The 21,184-nt window shown below is 53.9% G+C and overlaps 1 protein-coding gene across 3 annotated transcripts in view; it reads right to left on the reverse strand.

Annotated features, from left to right (window-relative positions):
- The window catches only part of ANKFY1 (ankyrin repeat and FYVE domain containing 1), a 72,766-nt gene that overhangs the window by 11,808 nt on the left and 39,774 nt on the right, over nt 1-21,184 (reverse strand). For all 3 annotated transcript variants that reach the window (XM_032320102.1, XM_032320104.1, XM_032320103.1), the window contains 12 exons: nt 20,367-20,516; nt 18,967-19,132; nt 12,810-13,014; nt 11,461-11,529; nt 11,048-11,247; nt 6,443-6,540; nt 4,644-4,872; nt 3,686-3,784; nt 3,316-3,469; nt 2,336-2,504; nt 1,489-1,607; nt 687-843 (listed from right to left, as the gene is read on the reverse strand). In XM_032320102.1, the coding sequence (XP_032175993.1) occupies nt 687-843; nt 1,489-1,607; nt 2,336-2,504; nt 3,316-3,469; nt 3,686-3,784; nt 4,644-4,872; nt 6,443-6,540; nt 11,048-11,247; nt 11,461-11,529; nt 12,810-13,014; nt 18,967-19,132; nt 20,367-20,516 (1,815 nt within the window). The remainder of the gene's footprint in view (nt 1-686; nt 844-1,488; nt 1,608-2,335; nt 2,505-3,315; nt 3,470-3,685; nt 3,785-4,643; nt 4,873-6,442; nt 6,541-11,047; nt 11,248-11,460; nt 11,530-12,809; nt 13,015-18,966; nt 19,133-20,366; nt 20,517-21,184) is intronic.

A 21,184-nucleotide genomic window follows, 5' to 3' on the forward strand; every position in this document is an offset into this window, starting at 1 on the left:
GGACAGACACAAGCTCAGTGTCCAGACGCAAGAAGAAAACGCGGGGAGAAACAGGAAGGGGATCAAATCAGATCAGGTGTGAGAACCGATACTGCCCCCCTGCGTCCGCAATCAGCTTTTCAAGAGTCCAAGCCCAGAGAAAACCAGAAGCCGTGGGCATCTCCCTCATGCTCCAGTGACCCAGGGACACAAACACGCTTGGTTCGGAAGATGAACCAGCAGTCAGGCTCGCCTGAGACCACCGCCCACTCGGCAGCAGGCAGCCTATGTCCTCACGGGCTGGGACACCGACGAGCACCAAGGAACATGACTCGGGTGCTCCACGGAGCTCCGGGGACAGCTGAGCACAGTACTCAGCTTGAGTCTCGGACAAACTCCCCACAGAGACGGACAACCAACGGAGGTGAGAGGCCAAGAGAAGCTGACCGAAGGAACGCTCCTCACGCTGTAGGAAGGACAAAGGCACAGAGTGGGAGAATCTTCACCTGAAAGTCTTGCAATTTACAGGGCAGACTGCGTGACCCAGGGGAAGTCACTCCATCCACCTGTCCCTTAGCCCCACTCACGGCCACACCGAGGCCCAGGACCGAGAGTCTGCAAGGCTCTCTTACCTGCAAGGCAGGTAAGAGATTACTCCCTAATTCTGCCGTTAGCATCCCTCTCCTGGAAAGAGAAATTCTCCATACCTGTGTGTTTACACTGGCACCAAATTCCAGAAGACACTGTACTGTCTCCTCCAGCCCCCAGGAGGCTGCCAGATGCAAGGGGGTCTGCCCGTCTCTGGCCTCCTCCTCCCCTTCTCCGTTAGGACCGGGCTGCCTGGGACTGTTCACATCACAGCCGCTGAAAGCGAGGGGGACATGAGAGGCGGGCTCCAAGAGCCAGGCTCCCAACCCAGCCGGAGGCTTGTCAGCAAGTGCACAGCAGCAGCCTCACCCGCCCAACGCGCTGCTGCCGTGGCCAGGACAGCTGTCTCAGTCACAACCCGACGTCCAGGTCTGACCCCACTGATTTTCCTTTAGTCTTGGGGGCAGCCTGGGCATCAGAACTCTTCAAAGCCCCCCCAGGGATGTGTGTGCGGTCATCTTGAGAACCACTGCTCTAAAGGTCCCCACCGTGCATGCTGCACCCTGAGCGTGCCATGGACCTGCTAGGGCTCATGCAACTTCAGCGGGCGGGGGCCCGGGGGGGGTCCCCATAGGCGCCATCTGGTTTCCTCCGCCCCAGCCTCCTGCCTGCACTGTGTGAACTGGCCTGACGGGACTACGGGAGCCTCTAGGGCCCCCAGAGCAGGAAGCGGGCTCAGCTTCGAGACTGCGACATGGGCACACAAGCCCTTCTCCTCAGAAGCGGGTCAAGTGCCTTCACTGGCTGACTTCACAGAGCAGGGGCCCTCCGACAGCCTTCATGGGGATGTAAGACCCACCAAGGCATGCCAAGACCGCAGCTGAGGAAGAGGACACGAGGAGACACTGGGGGTTCTCTGACCTGCGAATAAGGAAGCAGGCGGTAGACTCGTTGTTCTCATCGATGGCCCTGTGCAGGAGTGTCTGCAGGCAGCCCCCGGGCCCCGGGCCCCAGCACGTGGCATCGCAGCCGTGTCTGACCTGCAGAAAACACAGGTGACTCACAAACACTGCCCAGCAAAGTCACTCTATTATCCCCTCTGAGCTCTAGGTACACCATAAGATTCACTGTTTTCAGGCAAGATACAGCTGACAATCTACTGCTAGTGATACTAATCTGTAGAACACTGATTAAAATATGCTTTGTGCCAGGTCCTGTGGGATGGATTTGGGAAACACAAGAAAGACAGAAAGACAACGTTATCATCACCCTTGGGAGCCCTGTCCCAGGAGGGACAGAAAACAGACGCACTCCTGTGGCCTCAGTGACACGCCTGTAACTCACAGGGAATGTCGCCATCAGCTACATGAAGCCCCAGCTGCACAGTGCACCCCTGGCAGGGACCAGGCACATCAGATAGCTTGGTGAGGACTTCCTGGGGCCTGTCTTCTGAGTAAGGGAGATAAACCAGAGCTCTGAGGACTTGTCACTATGGTATCCGTGAAAGCAGCCCACACCCAAGGCCTCCCGAGGAGGCACCCCAGCTCTCTGGCGTCTTGGCAGTCCTGGTAAAGACAGCCTAAGAGAAAGTGCTGGAAAGATCACATTGAACTGCAAGTTCCTGAAGAGGCTTTTCCACTGCTCATCCTCGACCTGACTGGCTGCTGGCGGCTCTCTTGTTCCTTGCGACCACTAGGCAGACAGCAACTCAGTCTCAGACACAAAGGCCCCCATGCGGAAACGGAGGCCGGAGCTGAGCCTGTCTCACCAGGGTGGATGCAATGTCCTCCAGACCGTTTGCCAAGGCGAGCCACAGCGGGGGGTTCCCCTTTTCATCCGGCACGGACATGTCCGCGCCCCGGGTGCAGATGGCGTCCACCACGAGCGGAAGCTGGTTTCTGATGGCCAGCTGAAGGGCTGTCTGCCCGTCCTGAGTCCTGCGAGGACACCCACCCAAAGCCAACATTTGTAGCTGGAGCCCAAGGATAACGCGTGCCCCAGCGCATTCCAGAGGCCAGAAAGCACGTCACTCACGCTAACCAGCACTCCCTCAGAGCACTTTATCCTGTCAGCAGCCTCTGTCCCTTCTGCCTTTTTTTTTTTTTTTTTTTTTTTTAAAGATTTTATTTATTTATTTGACAGAGAGAAATTACAAGTACACTGAGAGGCAGGCAGAGAGAGAGAGAGAGAAGGAAGCAGGCTCCCTGCTGAGCAGAGAGCCCGATGCGGGACTCGATCCCAGGACCCTGAGATCATGACCTGAGCCGAAGGCAGCGGCTTAACCCACTGAGCCACCCAGGCGCCCCCCCTTCTGCCTTTTTAAGAATACAGCTGAGCCACCCCAGTGCCCCCAGATGGTAACGCAGCGCCTGTGTGTACTGGTGTGCACTCGGCCGTATGGCTGCTTCCCGCAGCAGCTCAGTAACCTGCCGCCATGCACTTGACTGACCGCTCCCTCTCCTCAGCCATTCCACGTCACTTGACACTAGAGATACTGATAAATTCCTCTGGAAATACGGGAACACTAGAAACCAAACTCCGCATTTTTCCCCCAAGCCCTTCGGACAGCTCACTAGCTGGAATGTTGTTTGTTGAGCGCGAGATCGCTCTCTAAACAACAGCTTCCGGACTGTCCTTTCAGTGAGCTCTGTGCGGTATCGTGGCCTGGTCCTGGAGGGTTCCCCTCTGCCACCCCCGGGCCCAGTGCACCGGGAGCGGGTCCTGCGAGGAGAGCGCGGCGCCGCCCACCTGACGTTTATGTCCGCCTGGTGCTCCAAGAGGAAGAGCGCGCTCCTGCTGTCCTGCCGCTGCATGGCCATGTGCAGCAAGGTCTGCCCGTCCGCCATGGTGTCGTTGATGCCGGCCCCGGAGCCCAGCAGCTGTGCCGCGATCGTGTGCATGCCTGGGACGCAAACAGGCCCTGACTGCCCCACGCGCCCGACATCTCACCGCAACACACCCACACCCCCTCGACGTCTCAAAGCCAACGGCTTCCACGGGGTTTTACAGGCTTAACCCAAACCCCATGATGCGTGCAGCCCCTCCCCGCCCACCTCCCCGTCCTCAACCCTTATGACGCAGGTCCATCTGGATGCCGGCAACTCCCGGCATCCCTTACCCGTCCACAATGCCAGGCCCAGCACCGTCTGGTCTCGGGAGTCCTTAAGGCTGAAGTCCGGAATGATTTGCAAGTTGTTGGTGGCATGAAGAGCATTAGCTAAAATTTTTAAAGGAAACACACACTTGATTTCACCATCCATGGACCACATTAGTTTCCAACTAACTGACCGACTAGAACAGAATCACCTCTACACAGAGAGTTCACCAATCTTCTTGTGGGGGGTGGAAGCCCGGGAACCTGGTATTTTGGAGCAGAGCTTAGGGGAAAAGTAAGTTTTTAATGCTTAAAATAGCGAATCCTCACAGAAGGAAAACAAACCCACTATGCAAACACAAATGATACTTGACTGCCGAAGAAAGGGTCAAAGCCATGGCCTGGCATGGAATTCCCACCACCGCAACACTCCCGTGAGGACCCCAGAAAGTGCCTCTACCTACAGCCTCACTCCCTTCCAGAGGCACATGGCAGAGGCACGCTGACTGTCACAGGGACAGGGCAAGAGGAAGACAAGAGCCAGGCCAGGAAATGGGAGCGCCCGAGCATGCCTTTCTGGGGAAGTGGGCCTCCCCACGGCAGGGGCTGCCCCTGGCCCTCCTTCCCGCTCCTCCCACAGTGCTCCTGTCAGGGAGGCTGAGCAGGACAACTGACTTGAGCAGGACTTGGGGCCGCAGGGTCCTCGGACGCTGCTCACGCCGACACAGGGCATTGGGAAAACATCCACGTGAGAGGCAGTCACCGGTTCTAAAGCCATAACCTGACAGGTGGCGTGGAATGGGCAGGCCCTGTCCTAAAAGCTGTACGTGGGGCAACAGCGGTCAGGAGCCAGAGGACACGCTCGTCTCACTTGACCTGGAAGGATCTGGGCGACAAGACTGCCCAGTGGAAGCAGCATCAACTCTGCAACTCACAACTCAGAGCTGCCGCTCCAAGGCGCAGGGCAGGCCCCACCGCCCACCTTTCTGCTCCAGGATGACAGATACCACGTCGGGGTGATTATAGGCGATGGCCATGTGCAGCGGGGTCTGCAGGTAGACGCTGTGCGTGGGGCTGCTGGCGGACGCAGCCTCCCTCGGTGGCGGCGGGGCTTCCTGAGTCTGCAGGTTCGGGTTGGCGCCCTGCTGCAGCAGCTCTGCAGTGAGGCCGGCCAGGCCGCGGCGGCAGGCTGTGTGCAACGGGGTTTCTCCCTGAATGGAAGCAAACGGCGCACCTCAGAGCACGCTCAGGAGGGGAGCGCCCATCCCGGAGCGATGACGACGGCCTGTGTACCAAAACCCGGGTCTCCGGGGACAGTCACCGTCCTCGGCTCATCCTGCCACTGGCTGACAGTGACGCGCCCCACACCTGCGGGTCTGTCCCTCCCTTCCCTGTGCCATCAGCCTCTGTTTCTTTAATGCCGGCCAAGTGCCCTCCAAACGCCCTGGCTCGTCCTCCCGTAGGTGTCCAACAGCGTTCCTAACCGCCCTTCACACGGTTATGACTACACAAGCCCGATGTGCCGCGGAAGCCAGCCCCAGGGAGGCGGGCAGAGCCTCAACTGCAGCCCCGTGGGGACAGGACTACCGAGGGGCCACCGCGTCCCTTCTGCCCCACCCCCACTGGGCTCTCTGCCCGGCTCCCATCAACCCCGTCTTGAGCTTGAATCAAGTCCTCCTTCCCCTCCTTTCTGACATTAAAAACACTTTAAACTGCCATCCCACACACTCATCTCACTACTCAAGAGGCACAAGAACACACGGCGTCAAGTTTCCTCCTGGCCCCGTCCCCACCACCCAGCTCCCTCCAAAACTCCGGTGCCAGGGTCCTGCGTCCTTCCAAGGACAGAACAGTCACAGAAGAACAGGCACCCAGACGTACACACACAGCATCCTGCCACTCAAACAGACGGACTCAAATCAAACACGCAGGCCTGCCCCTTACTCTCACGGAGACTACACCTCATCGGTCTAGAGTCAAGACCCGACAAGGCTCCTTGTGAGACAAAGCAACATCCCACTTCCTTTTCCCTGGAAAGAAATTTCCACTTTGACCTCTCAGCTGGTTTTCTGCAACCTCCGTATTTCTAACTAACGTGTTCCTGTTGCCGCCTCAGTTTTCCAGTCTCCGGCACTGTACGTGCACCTGCCACTGCTGTGTCCCTGTGTCACCAAACTCGGCCCCCACCCCCGCGCCCTCCCCACCCACTGGTGTTGCAGTGAGGAGGGCCTCACACGCTGTCCTGTGTCCCTGTTCACCAGACTCAGCCCCCGACCCCACGCCCTTCCCCATCAAATGGTGTCACAGCGAGGAGGGCCTCACGGAGCATCCTGTGTCCCTGTGTCACCAGACTCAGCCCCCGCCCCCAAGCCCTTCCCAATCGAATGGTTTTGCGGAGAGGAGAGCCTCAAGGAGCATCCGGTGGCCCTGTGTCACAGGACTCGGCCATCCTTCCTGCGCCCTTCCCCATCGAATGGTGTCGCAGCGTAGAGGGCCTCACAACAGTGTCCTCCTCTGTGGGACCATCTTCTGCTCCAGCCACCTCCCCTCCACACTGGCACTGGGAATGCTCAGTGATCCCCATGATCCCACCAGAATCAATAAGCACAAGACTCTCAAACCCCGTATCTGGGGACAAAACACCCGTTTCAGCCTGGTTTTCTAACCAACTGCATGTATTATTCAGACAAAAACTGAGAAAGAGCTAATTTCCCCCCTACATCCACCACTGCCTTTCTTGCACGGACCCACACTGCCCCCCTGGCCACCCAGCACACTTACCCACTTGTTCCTGTGGTTGGCCTGGGCGCCACTGGTCGCCAGGAAGAGAGCCGCTGCCTCGTTCCCTGCTTCAGCCGCCCGCTGCAGTAAGCAATTCCCTGGGAGACAGGGAGCACACGCGTCTTCCACCTGCACGAGGACGAGCCCCTCCTCGCCCACCTTTCACGATGGATAAGCCCACACCCCACACCCACGTCACGCCCACACGGGCCATCTCTGCGTGTGGATGCAGACGCTGGGCAGACCCGTGTCTAGGTGGAACCAAGACTTGGTCTGGGAGTCAGAGACATTCATCCCCCCAGAGTCTGCCACTGGCCGCAGCCCAGGGCCAGAGGCAAGTTCTGCTCCTGCTGAGGACAGGGTAGAGCGCGTTTCTCAGTAGCAGAGCTCCTGGCATTTTGGCCAGGGGACTCTGTTGTGAGGGGTCTGTTCTGCACACATGGCAGCTGGATGCCAACAGCACCCCAGCCTTATGAAACCAGTACAGCTAAGATGCTGCCGGGGTGCAGGGAAGGCGACGGTCGTCTGAGCACCCATGCACCTAGAAGAACCACGTGCAGCACAATGTGAGCTCAGTTCCACCAGAAAATGCCCTCTACATCTTACCCCAGGGCCTTAAGTGGCTTAGAAACGTTCTGATTTTAGCACTGTTTCCTAAATAAAAATCTTGGGAGGAAAAAACACCTTTTTTCTTCCTTCCTTCATAGAATAGTTCTAGCTCCAAAGCAGCGTTTCCCTTTCCACTAACACCTGTTTCCAGTTCAGATAAACACAAAATCCCCATGCGCTGCAGCTATGCTATCTGAGAATACAAACTGCAACCAGGACTAAAACTGGTAAAGAAACGGGCCACGGCTAAAATCAGCAACACAAGAAGCGACAGGTGCCGGCGAGGGTGCGGAGAAACGGGAGCCTCGTGCGCCGCGGGAGGGAACGCGAGCTGGTGCGGCTGCTCTGGAAGCGGCATGGAGGGTTCCCAGAAAGTTGAAAACAGCTGCCCTACGACCCAGCCATCGCACTACTGGGTGTTCACCTCAAAGATACAGACACAGGGATCCGAAGGGGCCTGTGCACCCCAGTGTTTAGAGCAGCAACATCCACAAGAACCAAACCGGGGAGAGCCAGAGTCCATGGACAGATGAACGGCTAGAGAAGACGTGGTATGTATTTACACGCGCACACGCAGACACATACACCGGCGTGCTACTCAACCATCAGAAAGGATGAAATGTGGCCATTTGCAATGACGTACCGTGCTGCATGAAATGAGTCATCACAGAAAGACAAACACAACATGATCTCACTCACTGGACTTTAAGGGAAAAAACAGATGAACACAGGGGAAAGGGGAAAAGAAAAGGAGGAAGGGAAACAAAGCATAAGAGACTGAAAGACAACAGGGCTGCCAAAAGAGATGGGTGGGGGAGGGGCTAGATGGGGGATGGGCATTGAGGAGGCATTTGAAGTGATGAGCACCGGAAACCTAAGTGATTTATCACTGATTTCTACTCCAGAAACCAGTAATCGCACTTTAACCACCTAAAAAAGAAAATGAAAGAAAGGATAAATGCTTTGTTTTCACACCCCTTCCCCTTTTCCCTCCAAGACCGTGACCGCATCCCTAGCAGAGAGCCACTGTAATTTAAGTGAGCCCTAACTACGGTCCCGTCCTCACTTCTGCAGTCACTCTAGGGCACACAAGACATGAGCACGGGCCTCCCTGTCAAACAACACCGACCTCCACCTGCCACAGCCTTATGCTGAGAAACAGGGCGTTGAGGCCATTCCATGCATAAGGACAACCAGAACAAGGAAAAACAGTCATCCTGAACTTGCACTGAAACTCCAAGTATACGGAGTAAAACGGACGGCCAGCGAGACGATGGACAGATCCACACCCACGGTGCAGAACTGTAATCCTCCTCCCGCACAGGCAAGCCGAGCAGCCCCCCAGCTGGTGACGGAGAGAGCGCGCAGCAGAGCAGCATGCATGGTGCAGGGACGTGAGCACAGGTGTACGCGCTGCAGGGACAGAACGCGGCCCCTGTCAAGCATGTGTTAAGCTTTCGTAAAACTAGATCTGCGGGGTGCCCAGGGGGCTCAGTCAGTCAGGAGTCTGCCTTCGGTTCAGACCATGATCCCGGGGTCGTGGGATGGAGCCTGCTTCTCCCTCTGCCCCCCGCTCCCCCTGCTCCTTCTCTCACCCCCACTCTCTTTCTCAAATAAATTAATCTTAAAAATCAACCCCACGTTCAAGTCCTAAACATCAAGGAACCAATTTCTTATATAACGTGATGCTCATATAATACAATTACATTAAAAACCAATAAAATTATGGCCAATAACCAATATACCTTTATAAATTAAGAGTAATTTAGTAACAATCTCCTTTCCAGAGACTTTCCTGATTCCCTGGTGTGGAGTGCCCTGCCTTCAGCTTTCATGTCACCCGAGGGGTGATCTACTTTGAACTGTATTTGAATTATTAACTTCTTTTCGCACACCCCTTTTCTGGGCCCACCCCCCTCATCAGTGGTGCCCACCCACGCTTCACACATAGCAACACCGATCACAAAGGGACCCTTCCTAAAATATCCGCACAACTTACTAAGTCAGATCAAGGAAATATCCACCTTACAACAGTGGCTTTGCAACTGTGGTCGCTGGATTCCTGAGGGTTCCTGAGTCTTTCAGGGGCCCATTATGTCAAAACTGTCCCCATAACACCACCCCTGGATGTTCGCTTGTGCCCGTGCTCACCGGTATGGCTGGCAGGTCACGCTGAGGCCTGAGCGCGAGTGACAGTGGCCCCAGCACAAACCCACAGTCCCCACACTGCTCTTGACCACCACGCACCAGCCAAGAAAGGGGCGGGTTCTTGATAAAGCAGTAGAAATTACTAAATTTCTTAAATTTCAGCAAGTCCCCATCCTTTCAGAACCGTGTGACATTTCCTTTGTAAGGGGGACAATCCAACAAAAGGATATTCATTCAGCAGTTAAAGTCTGAGCAGAGAAGCACAAGATAAACACATACTCACATGAAAGAGAAGAAGTGTCTGCGTGAGGAAGCCAGCAATGCGCGCAAACCCACAGCGGCGGCGCAGCGGGCCCCACAGCGGGCTGGACTCACCGGCAAGGGGGCCGGACTCATGGCCGCGGCTCCCCAAACTGAGCAGCCGACAGACGCTCTCCTGAGAAGGAGCACAAACGCGAGCCTCTCTCTCTAATGACAACCGGCAGTATTTGTGCCGGATGATAAAATGTGGATCTTTCAAGTGAGTATCAGAATTTGGGAAACTTTGGGGCGCCTGGGTGGCTCAGTGGGTTAAGCCTCTGCCTTCGGCTCAGGTCATGATCCCAGGGTGCTGGGATCGAGCCCCACATCGGGCTCTCTGCTCAGCGGGGAGCCTGCTTCCTCCTCTCTCTCTGCCTGCCTCTCTGCCTACTTGTGATCTCTGTCTGTCAAATAAATAAATAAAATCTTTAAAAAAAAAAAGAATTTGGGAAACTTTAATCGAAAACTGCAGGTCTGACTGCTTATGGATACCGGAAGACAACAGTCTCCTCTGATGCGATCAGCGGCGACACTAGACACGTCATTCTGAGATACAAACGCATCTGAAGACGCCATTAACTCCGCAAACCAGCACTTTTCAAATGACCAAGTCACGATGTGACCGGACCACGTTGGGAGCAGAGCCGTTCGCAGGCAGACGGGTCGCGGGTCCAGCATCACAGAGTACGAGCAGCTGGTGGGCACGCTTCCAGGCCCCACGCTGCGACGGACTCTCAGCTACCACCCGGTCACTCTGCTCGCTGCAGACCCGGGGGAGCGCGCCGCCCTCCTCCAGCTACATCAACACGTCAGGGTGCGTTTCCTTCCCACGCTCTCACCGAAACAACTTGTCTCAAAACGCTGACTACAGATGCAGACCCAGAAAACCAGTCACTCTCCCACTTAATTTTGTTTTAAACATCATTCTTCATTAAAAATAAATAAATAAAGCCATCTTAAACATAGAACGGTTTGTTATTTTTTAAGCTAACACAACTGCTACAAACTTCTCAGTTTTAATTTCAGTTTTAAGGGGCGCCTGGGTGGCTCAGTGGATTAAGCCGCTGCATTCAGCTCAGGTCATGATCTCAGTGTCCTGGGATCGAGCCCCGCATCGGGCTCTTTGCTCAGCGGGAGCCTGCTTCTCTCTCTCTCTCTGCCTGACTCTCCGCCTACTTGTGATTTCTCTCTCTGTCAAATAAATAAATAAATAAATCTTTAAAAAAAATAAAATAAAATAATTTCAGTTTTAATTTCTAAAACGTTAAGCATCACAGCTATAACCCAGCAAAACTAAAATCCTGAGGGATACGGTTTTTAAGCGCATAACAGCAGCTTTGGAGCCCTGCAAAGACGCCCCCAATACCCAGTAAACTGAGTGTTTCTGCCTCACAGACCAGAGTCCCACTAAAAAGCCTGATGTCAAAAAAAGTAACTCGGGCTGTTACTACAGTGAAAAGCGCAGACGATCTCATAAGACCATGCCATTTGGTACAAACGCGGATGTGGCGCTTCCTGGGCCCCAGCGCAGGGGCACCCCCGCATCACCTGTGACCGTGTCTGGGGCGTTGGTGTTGCTGCCGCGCTGGATGAGTCGGGCTGCGAAGCTGTTTTCGTCAAAGGAGGTCCCGTTCACCACCGGGAGGTCTTCAAAGGGGTTCACGGAGTGGTCGGGGGACATGGTGACGTACTGCACGGCGAGCCACAGGGCGGTGCTGCCCTCATGGTCCTTCAGCTCCAGATCCAGCCTGAAGTGAGGAAGCCAGCAAACAGCTCACACGGCCCGCTGCAGACCCCGACCGGCCACAGCCTCACCTTCCCTTTCTGCACACTTGGAACAACCACTGTTCGTCTGGCTCTTACTTACTAAACTTCATAACACTGGAGGACACTGTACGAGAATGATTTTTCACACGTCATCCCACCCTCCCCGCTGCTCTCCCGCCATGCCCCGCGCGTACCGCTCGCACTGCAGCAGCTGGCTGAAGACGTGCTCATTCCTGGCCGTGATGCACACGTGCAGGGGCGTCCTGGGGACGAGAGAGAAGCAGGGTCAGCGCAGAACAGGCACGGCTCAGGACAACACATGAGAACCCCGCATTTCTGCAACAGAGGCTCTCTGTGCCCTGGAAAACAGCTGTCCAAAGCACAAATGAGTCTCTAAGAATGAAAATGGAGTTGCTTCTAGGGCTCCATCTAGCCAGGGGCCAAGAGGACAGGAACGCACAGAAGGGAGATCTATAAGGTTCCCTCCAGTGAACGGCTGACCCTCACTGAGTAGCTCCTCACGTTCGGAAACAGCAGTCTCTACACGTGAGGGTGTGTTCTCGCCACCTACCCTCCGTGAGTCCGCAAGCAAATGTTTTTCTTCCTGTAACTCTGGGTTATGCTCAGACACCGCGTGCCAACAGGCAGGGACTGAAGGAGGCACTTCTGATTGCCCTTCACGGCCTTTATTCAGCCCTCGCAGGTCCTGAAGCCCCCCCCCCGCCCCCCACCAGCACCCAACTCAGAGGCACACGCCGCCAGCGGGTGCTGCAGCGGGAGGAAGTCAGAGTCAACAGAGTCAAGAGGAAAAGGAAGCAATCACTTGGGGAAATAAAGTAACCGTCACACAACAGTGGGGTCCCAGAGACCCATCTGTCTTCACTGCGGGGTCCCTCCACACACAGCTGTCTCCCACTCCAACAACTGCACGGAGCTCCGTCCTCCATCTGTGAGAGGCTCTTCCAAGGTATAAAATACTGAGCCGTGACTACAGAGAGTGGGGCCCACTTGCTAGAGGTCCCTTCTGTCCTCCCACATGGCCCCCCCAGTGGGAGGCAGCCCTTCCGTAGACTCAGAACCACAGGGGATCCTCCACAGGGCACTTCTGGGCAGAGGACAAAGAAACAGGAGAACAGCTGTCAGACATGCTGTGGAAAGCCGATGGGAGCCGGCGTCCTTACCCGCAGCGAGAACCAGGTCTAACCCAAAGGACTTCCCCACGCCCAGACCTCATGGAAATACCAGAGACCGCCTTCAGATGGGGTGCGCCACCCCTTCACGGTACCCCACCAGCTCTGATGAGGATGCTGGGACAAAGTGCCCTTGGAGGAGCTGGACCGGTGAGCCCCCGAACAAGATACAAACTGCTTACAAGTCCATGGACCTCAGTTCCAAGCACGGAAATATTTCCCCAAACGCCCCTGGGTTAGTCATGCCTCTCATCGGTCCAACAAAGGAGCCTGAGCAGAGACCCCAACTGCTAGCTGTGTAGCTGTGTGCCGTTGTGTGCCCCACAGAACACCGCTGTGGACATGGTGCTCACCTGCCCTTGCTGTCCTGCATGTTGGGGTTGGCGCCGGCCTGCAGAAGGGCCTCTGCGATCTGGGCCATCTCAGTCATCATAGCTGCCGAGTGCTTCTTTGCACTGCACGATGCCACAAGGTGCAACGGTGTCTCCTGGGCACCCAATGTAGCAGCATTGACAAGGGCCCCATTCTTAATGAGGAAGGTGGCAGCAAAGAGATCTCCTGGAAAACAAACAACAGAGACAACAGTCACCCATGATAAGACCTATTGGCCTATTCTGGTCCTCAGAAAGTCAGAAAAACTGCAGACAAAGAGAAGGGACATCAGGCAACGGTTCTTGGCAGAACCTTTGGGACACCTCTAAGTGGAAACCTGTCACCAAGATCGGGAAGTCACATCATTGAACTCCAAAGGCTTCATTCAATTCTGATTCACTGCTGTCCTCTGCCCTGCCCCTCGCCTCCAGGGCACTACCCAAGCACAGCAGGCTTCCGTGCTGACAGACCTCCCTTGCCATCAGCTCTCAAGGATAGCTTCAAGATTCCTCCCCAGCACAATCCATGCCCCTCTCATTTCCTGACCACGGTCCACTCCTACCACCAATCTGCTGCACTCACACCCAGGTTCCTGACCGGAGGATGGCCCTGACATGTTCGCCACCTACTATGCATGGACATGACAGTCTCGACAAGAAGTTTCCATCTGAGCATCTGAACCAAGACTCTGTACACATCGCTCTACAAATACTCCACAAAGTAAACTAAGTGGCTGTCAAAACAAAGGTTCCTCCTCAGTCCCCTCCACTTCCCTAAGTCTTGGAGCATTTGCAGGTGCAAGAGTCTGCCTGGGACCATGTACAGATACCAAACTAATTCAGAGTAACGGACATAAGATCCAGTAACTCTGGCAGCTTAAACTGCTGTCTATTCACGGTGCTCTGTACGAGGAAACACGGAAACTACCAAGAATTAAGTCTGCATGACGGTACTAAAGGTATATAGTTCTGCAAATGTGCGGCTAAACTTGGAACCAAGCAATGTGACGACTTCAAGTCAAAAATATTTGTGGATGGGACGCCTGGGTGGCTCAGTTGGTTAAGCAGCTGCCTTCGGCTCAGGTCATGATCCCAGCGTCCTGGGATCGAGTCCCGCATCAGGCTCCTTGCTCGTCAGGGAGCCTGCTTCTCCCTCTGCCTCTGCCTGCCATTCTGTCTGCCTGTGCTCACTCTCTCTCGCTCTCTCTCTCTCTGATAAAATAAATAAAATCTTTAAAAAAAAAAAAAAAAAATTTGTGGAAAAGCAGTTAAAGTACGCCTGTCAAGTTAACCTGGAGGTTGACAGGGACTGAGCAATTAAATTTGCTCTAAGATCACTTACAATTCAAACTTCCTTGGATTTGGTTCCATTTACAACTCAAAGCAAGCAAAAAGCATTCACTAGACGCAGTGCATGGGGCTCCCCACTCAGCGCAGAGTCAGCCTCTCCCTCTAGCCACCCCCCGCCCCGCCCCACCTGTGCTTCTCACTCTCACTCAAATAAATAAATAAATAAAATACTAAAGAAAGAAAAGGAAAGACAAGAAGGCCAGGGCAGCAAAGCACCCTAAGCTACTGAACTGTGAACAAAGAAGCCACCCAGTTACAAAGGCAGGGCGCTGGCTTCGAGGCACTCTGCCCAGTGGGAGGGAACCTCCAGGGGGCACGGAGGAGCTCACTGCAGGGATGTCCTCCAGAGCAAACATCCTTCCCCTGCCGGGCGAGGTGTAACTGGTGGATGTGACTCAGGACTTGGCTAAGTCGTCCCAGCGGGATTGAGGGACACTTTCTGTGGATTCTGTCCCCACTTCACCTAGGTCTACAGGATAAATTTCCTGCAAATCACACCCTTCTTCAGTGGGCAGCGCCCCCGAATGCAGAGCACCCGCCGTGACAGTGGACTTCCTACTCCACACGTGCGGAGTCTGGGGATGGACGCCCACGGCTGAAGGCGCTGCAGAACCACTCGGCTACACACATCACAGACACCGGTGTCCGTTGCACGGCCTATCTGTTTTCGTCTCTGCATCCAGCCATGCTCTTCTGTGTCCGATTCTGTGAGTGCTGGAGATAGACGTACACTCCTTTGAATCCCAACCTCCAGATGACAATCTTCTCTTTTCAAAGTCACTTATGCCAAGTTTTCTTCTATATCTTGCAATATCATTAATTTTCAACTATACTCTGTAGTCTCAACGTGTATAAGGCTTAAGGTTTCAAGAGTGGCAAAATTCTCAAGTGTTATCTGTATTCCCGTGCTCATTTTTTTAAAAGATTTTATTTATTTGAGAGAGAGCACATGTGCACACACGTGTGCAAGCAGGGGACGGGGTAGCAGGAGAGGGAGAGACAGAATCCTCGGGGAAACTCCCTACTGAGCGCAGAGCCTGACACGGGCTCTATACTTTCTTCCAAGGGACCATCTTGCCAGAGAATATCAGCCCTGGCATGGAGGTACACAGCAGCCACAGGCCAATCAGCTGCTGACTAATCCGCATCTGATCTAACTTGTGCCTGCTCCGTCTTATGTAAAACAGGCACCAGGGGAATGTGTGGGAAGAAAACGGATTGACCGGTCAAGGCTACCAGGTCCCACTTCAACAGACTGGCTCTGATTCTATCAATTATGACTTCAGGCACCTTAAGATTTCTCTAACCAGCCTCTTCTTTAGCCCCCCGTTTTTTCCCGGGGTCTGGGGGAAAGAGCAATCTTTACCGACATCATGAGCAAAGGACCAAAATTCAGACTGCTGCACACAGGCCAACGGTAGCGCTCTGAGCGTGACGGTAACGCGCGGGTCTGAGGCCACGCTGGGGGGGGGCCTTCGCTATTCACACGTGCGTACACGGAGAGGTACAAACCAGCCCCCCAGAGACTCCGTCTAAGAGAGAATATGTACAAACATTAGCAACAGAATACAATATCCCAGACAAAGCCACTTCTGGAAAGAAAACTCGGGATTGTTGGGACAAAGGGCCTCAAGATGAGAAGACAAGGTGCGTGATACTGGGGGAAGGGCTGGGGTTTCACGCCTTCAAGCTCAGCACACATTCCAGACTAAGAGAGAAACATGGACAGCGTGCGGAGAAGCCTGGACACACTAAACAAAGCGGGTCGACCAGGCAAGACGGCCCACGGAAGCGAGGGTCGAGGACATCCAACCACCGCCTGCACGGGGATTGCAGAGGGACAATAAAATGGAACGGTCTGTCTTAAGCCCTCTTAAAAGACTTAGAGCTTTTAGATTAGACTTACTTGATTATCAAGAGCCAAAGACTTTTTTCTTACTTATATACACATATGCACATAAACGCATGCACCCCACACAAGAAGCTATCGAGGAGTTCCTGGACACTGAAAACTGGGGACGTTTTCCACTAAAGGAAAGCCCGTGGGTACACAGTCTAGAGGGAAAAGACGATGGCCATCAAAGAGCAGAGCAAAGGGAGAGAATGGAAAATACCAAAAACACCATTTATAAAGTTTCTGTCAGGAAGAAAACTTGTAACACATCTTACAGAGATTTCCACCAAAAACAATTACAACAGGGGAGGCCTAGGGGGCTTAGTCGTTAAGCATCTGCCTTGGGCTCAGGACATGGCCCCAAGTCCTGGGATAGAGCTCTGCGTCAGGCTCCCTGCTCGGCGGAAGCCTGCTTCTCCCTCTCCCACTCCCCTGCTTATGCTCCCTCTCGCTCGCACGCTCTCTGTCAAATAAGTAAATACAATCTTAAAAAAAAAGAAAAAACCAGCAACAATCACAGCGAGACTATCTGGTACTTGGAAGTCGGTCACTCCCTCGTCCTCATCCAGCAGCACAGCAGGTGCACGAGACCTCACCAACATGGCTTGTCCACATCAGCGTATCCCTAACAGCAGCAACATCAAACCTAAACTCCACACAAAGCTCTTTTGTGCAGCTTCCGGAGCAGGGCTGTGTTCAGGGAACCAGTGACTTCGCCACGAACACAGCCAGCCCCAGGCGGTGGCGCCATCTGTGAATGGACTGCGAACAGCGAGCAGAACTACGGCACCGATTACTACGAGGTCACCGCTGTGCGCCAGCTGCGCCTGAACAGCGAAGAGTCACCTTCTCGCCTCAGGCCACCTGTCTGCCTCCCACGGACTCGCCCACAGACACCGGCTGCCCGTGTCATTCTTCATGGAACTGACCGGCACAGATTCCGGTGGGCACCCAGAAGCAAGCCCACATCTCTCAAAACAGAGATCTTTGTTCAAATGGCAATGAACTTCGAGTAAGGCCAACAGTTAAAATGAAGTACACTACTCAATGAAGTCATTTTGGAAGGTCCACAGCCTGACGGCGCAGGTTACAGAAGGAAGAGGGAAAGAGCCCTATGGGGACTGGAGCTGATGGTGGCTCAGCAGCCAGCGGCTGCGCCCACCACCCGGCAGTCACCGTGCCGCACGGGCTGCCGACACTAGAAAACGACAAGGATCCCCACTCTGCACAAGAGGGAGAGGAGACCCAGTGGCGACTGAGTGACGGGCCGGAGGTCCCCGAGCAGGCACACGAGCCCGGATCCGAACCCCAGCACACCCAAACTCCAGCGCCAGCATTCAGCCCGCCACACCAAGCCCCGCTCCCCACGCTGGCGCACACAGGCTCTAAGGCAATGGACCAATTCAGAGAGGAAGATTAAGGCGCCTGAAAACAAGCATCAGAAAGGCATCATCAGTTCTTGGCAACTCTCGTAACTAAGCAATCACCAAAATATTTAATAACTCGCCCAAGATGCTTTTTCAACACACATAAGAATTTAACTCCCTAAGAGAAAAGAAAGAGAATTCTGGGATTTTTTTTTTTATTAACAAGTGTATTTGTTTCCAAAACAAACATCTCAGACACCACACAGTATGGGAAAAATAATTCCCCATGTGGTGGGAACCTTCCCCACTGCACACAAGCCCGGTGCGCCAAGTGCCCAACAGCTGCACACTGTGCGGAGCGCCACCCGGGAAACGCATCTGCTCTCGGCGCTGACATCCTCTCCGAGGAGCTCCTTCCCGCTGATGAGCAACATTTTCCTCTCCGCCAGCCAACAAGCTGAACACTGACACATGGCTCTGAGGGATATTTTTACTAAAACCTTTGCCCAAAAAGAGCAAAGCCACAGCTGCCACAGGCCCATATTTGAAGTGACTACATTCCACCACCCAGGAGCAACTTGTGAGCAACAGAACATGCGTATGAATGGCAACAGCAAATGTAAGAACGATGGTGTAACGGCACAAAAAGAGCATGGTACCAGAGCGCAGTCATGATGGTCGCATGACCGCAGGGGGGAATGCACAGGGCTCGGACGTGCGGAGATCAGTGCGTTCTGTCTCTGCCGTCCACACGTAAACAGAAGAATGGCTGTGGCCAAGTACTTCACTCAGGTCATCTACAAGTCGAAGCTTCTGGCAGTCGGGAGAGCTGTCACTCCGTGCTGGAACGCTGCCTCCAGACCGCGTCTCACCCTGTCAGATACGACTACTGTGAAGTGGACGCAAGCAGGACCCGTCTGGGACTTAAAAATCAGTAAGGCCATGGGAAAATGGGAAAAATAAAACAAAAAAGACTAGTACTTTTTTCCCTTGTAGCATTAAGATTAAAATGTTTTGACCTTAATTCTATCACTTCCATATTCTTCCCACGATGAACAACATACTCTCAATACAGCTACAATTCCAGAACCTTCCGAGAACAAATGAAGCTGCATCATTCTGCCAGGACAGAAGCCTAACCCGTCCAACTGAACATTCTGAAGCCAAGCGTGTGTCTAGACATGCGTGGTTTTGATCCTTTCCCTCTCACAGTCCCTGATACAAGTAAAGTCCTCCTGCCACAAGTCCTCGAGAGAGTGATGCACGTCCGTGGCATACAGCTTCAAGGTCCTTCTGGAGGTGCCCTTTCCCTGACCCTTCCTCCGGGGGCACTGCTGACCCCACAAGAGCCTAAGAACACGGCGCAGGCCCCAGGTCCTCCTACCCACCAATCACAGATTCTCATCATGTGCAGCCGGAAAAGGCTTTTCACAATGTGTGCCACGGGGTCATAGAATCTTCGAGAATTACCCAGATGAAAGTAAAATTGCTTGCAGAGAAGAAGACAAGGTATACCGCTTCTTCCTACCCCTCTGGATTCCTTTATGCAACAAGCTCCAGCCGTTCCTGTCGAGCATGTCCACGTCAGCCTTGTGGCTAACCAGCGTGGTGGCGATACTCTCCAGTCGTCGTGACAGGGCGAGATCCAGAGCCAGGTCTCCGTTATGGTCCACTTCGTTCAGCTTTCCAGGGAGCTGCACACACAAATTTGTAAATTAGCGCCCAGTCAGTAGTGAATACAGCTGATTTCAATCTCTCCCAATTGGACTCTAACATACCATCTTTTTATATAAATACTGAATTTAGTGCTCTGACACTGCATACTCTCCAAGTCCCAATAAATTCACGAACTTTTCTCAGGCCTCCTCGGGGCACAAGCCTCCCAGGGAACAAAGAATTAGCAGGGATCCCAGAGCAGACACAAACACAGCGGAAGACAGTACAGGACCAAAATGGAAATGGAGACACTGCTGTGGGAGCACAAAGGCCAGGGCAGAGGGTCACAGCCCGACGGCGAATAGCTAACATTTTCATAAGAGACTATGGCTTAGTATCAAATTCCCCACAGAGCGGGATGACTCCCCGGGCGCCAGACACCCAGGACAAAGCATGCTATGCTCCCCTCTGTCAGAAGCAATGTACTTCTTCACTGGGCACTGCGGTCAGCAGAGTGATAGCCCCTGAAGATGTCGCTGTCCTAGTCCCTGGAGCTGTGCCACGATCCCCAACAAAAGAGACTTTGCAGATGTCATTAAGGTTAAGGACCTTGAGGGAATGCATTCTGGGTTACCCAGGAGGGACCCAGCTGGTCACACGTGTCCTGAGAAGGGACAGAGGGAAGCAGAAGAGCAGGTCAGAAAGACGGGATGCGAGGACTTGACACACCGTCCCAGCCAGAAGAGGGAGCAATGTAGTGGCTTCCGGAGATCCAGAAGAGCCCCTTGCTGAGAACCAGCAAGAAAATGGGGACACTTGTCCTGTAACCACAAGGAAGTAAACTCTGCACCGTGCCAAACAATCGGGAAAGGGATTCTCTCCGCCAGCCTCCAGGAAGGACCCCGCCCTGCCGCCTCCCCAAACGTACATGGGCCCGCCCTGGACTCCCAACCAAAAACACTTTAAGATGACCTGTCCACGCTGATTTCAGCCCCTAGGTTTGTGGCAATTTCTTACAGCAGCAAAAGAAAACTGAAGCAGGTTTTGGCACCTGGAAGTCAGGTACTGCTCCAGCAATGACCTACACACGTGGAAGCCGCGTTGGAAACAGCCAACGGGCCAAGGCCGAAAGGGTTTTCAGGAGCATCAGAGGAAAAGCTCAGATGGCACAGACACAGGTACATGAGAGACCATGTCAGTGACGGCCTGAAGGAGTGAGGGACATTTTAGAGAAAAACAAGCAGGTTTGTTTGGGCAAAAGCACGTCAGTACCTGTGAGTCCGTCTCGATCAGATACAGGAAGACCACATCCTCTCTCTCTACTCTGATTGCCTTGTGCAATGGGTACTCGGTCTTGGACTTGATCATCTTGTACAGCAGCTGGGCGCCCATGCTACTGAAGTCCTCCTTCCGCAGGTCATCCTGAGGGCAGGACAGTTGAAAGCAGAGCAGACCCGACACGTCAGCAGTAGCGACAACAGACATTCATGAAGAAGCCCTCGGAAGGTGTCTGTCCCTTCTTTAAAGAGAGTGTAGCATTCCCCCTCTCTGGATGACACAGAAGGACGGACAGCACGAAGGGGCTCAGGAACTCCTGCTCTGGTTCGCACAGGGAGTAAGTGTCCAAGCCAGAACCCAGGGCCAGAACCATCCACTGCACCCCACCATGCCTTCCAGACACAGGACAGCAACCCTGACCCCAACCCAGGATGCTGCCAGGAGCCCTCCAGGGGGAATGCCGTCTGTACCCCTACAAAGATGAGAGCTCAGAGTTCATCAGAATTTCCAGAGAGGAGTCCCCGCTGATCACAGGCAGTCTCCACTACCGCAAACTCTAAATTTTTATTTATCGTAGCAGAAAGACCACCATTCCTGTCTCAATTCTTCACAACCCTATTATTTTAGACACCTTTCCTCACAATACTGTTAAGCACAGAACCATGTGCAGAAACTAGCTCATAAAACAGAGCCCTAGGTGTGATTCCTTTAAAAATGCAAAGAACAGGGGCACCTGAGTGGCTCAGTGGGTTAAAGCCTCTGCCTTCAGCTCAGGTCATGATCCCAGGGTTCTGGGATCAAGCCCCACATCG

The sequence above is a fragment of the Mustela erminea genome, chromosome 18, assembly GCF_009829155.1.
Source record: "Mustela erminea isolate mMusErm1 chromosome 18, mMusErm1.Pri, whole genome shotgun sequence".
NCBI lineage: Eukaryota > Metazoa > Chordata > Mammalia > Carnivora > Mustelidae > Mustela > Mustela erminea.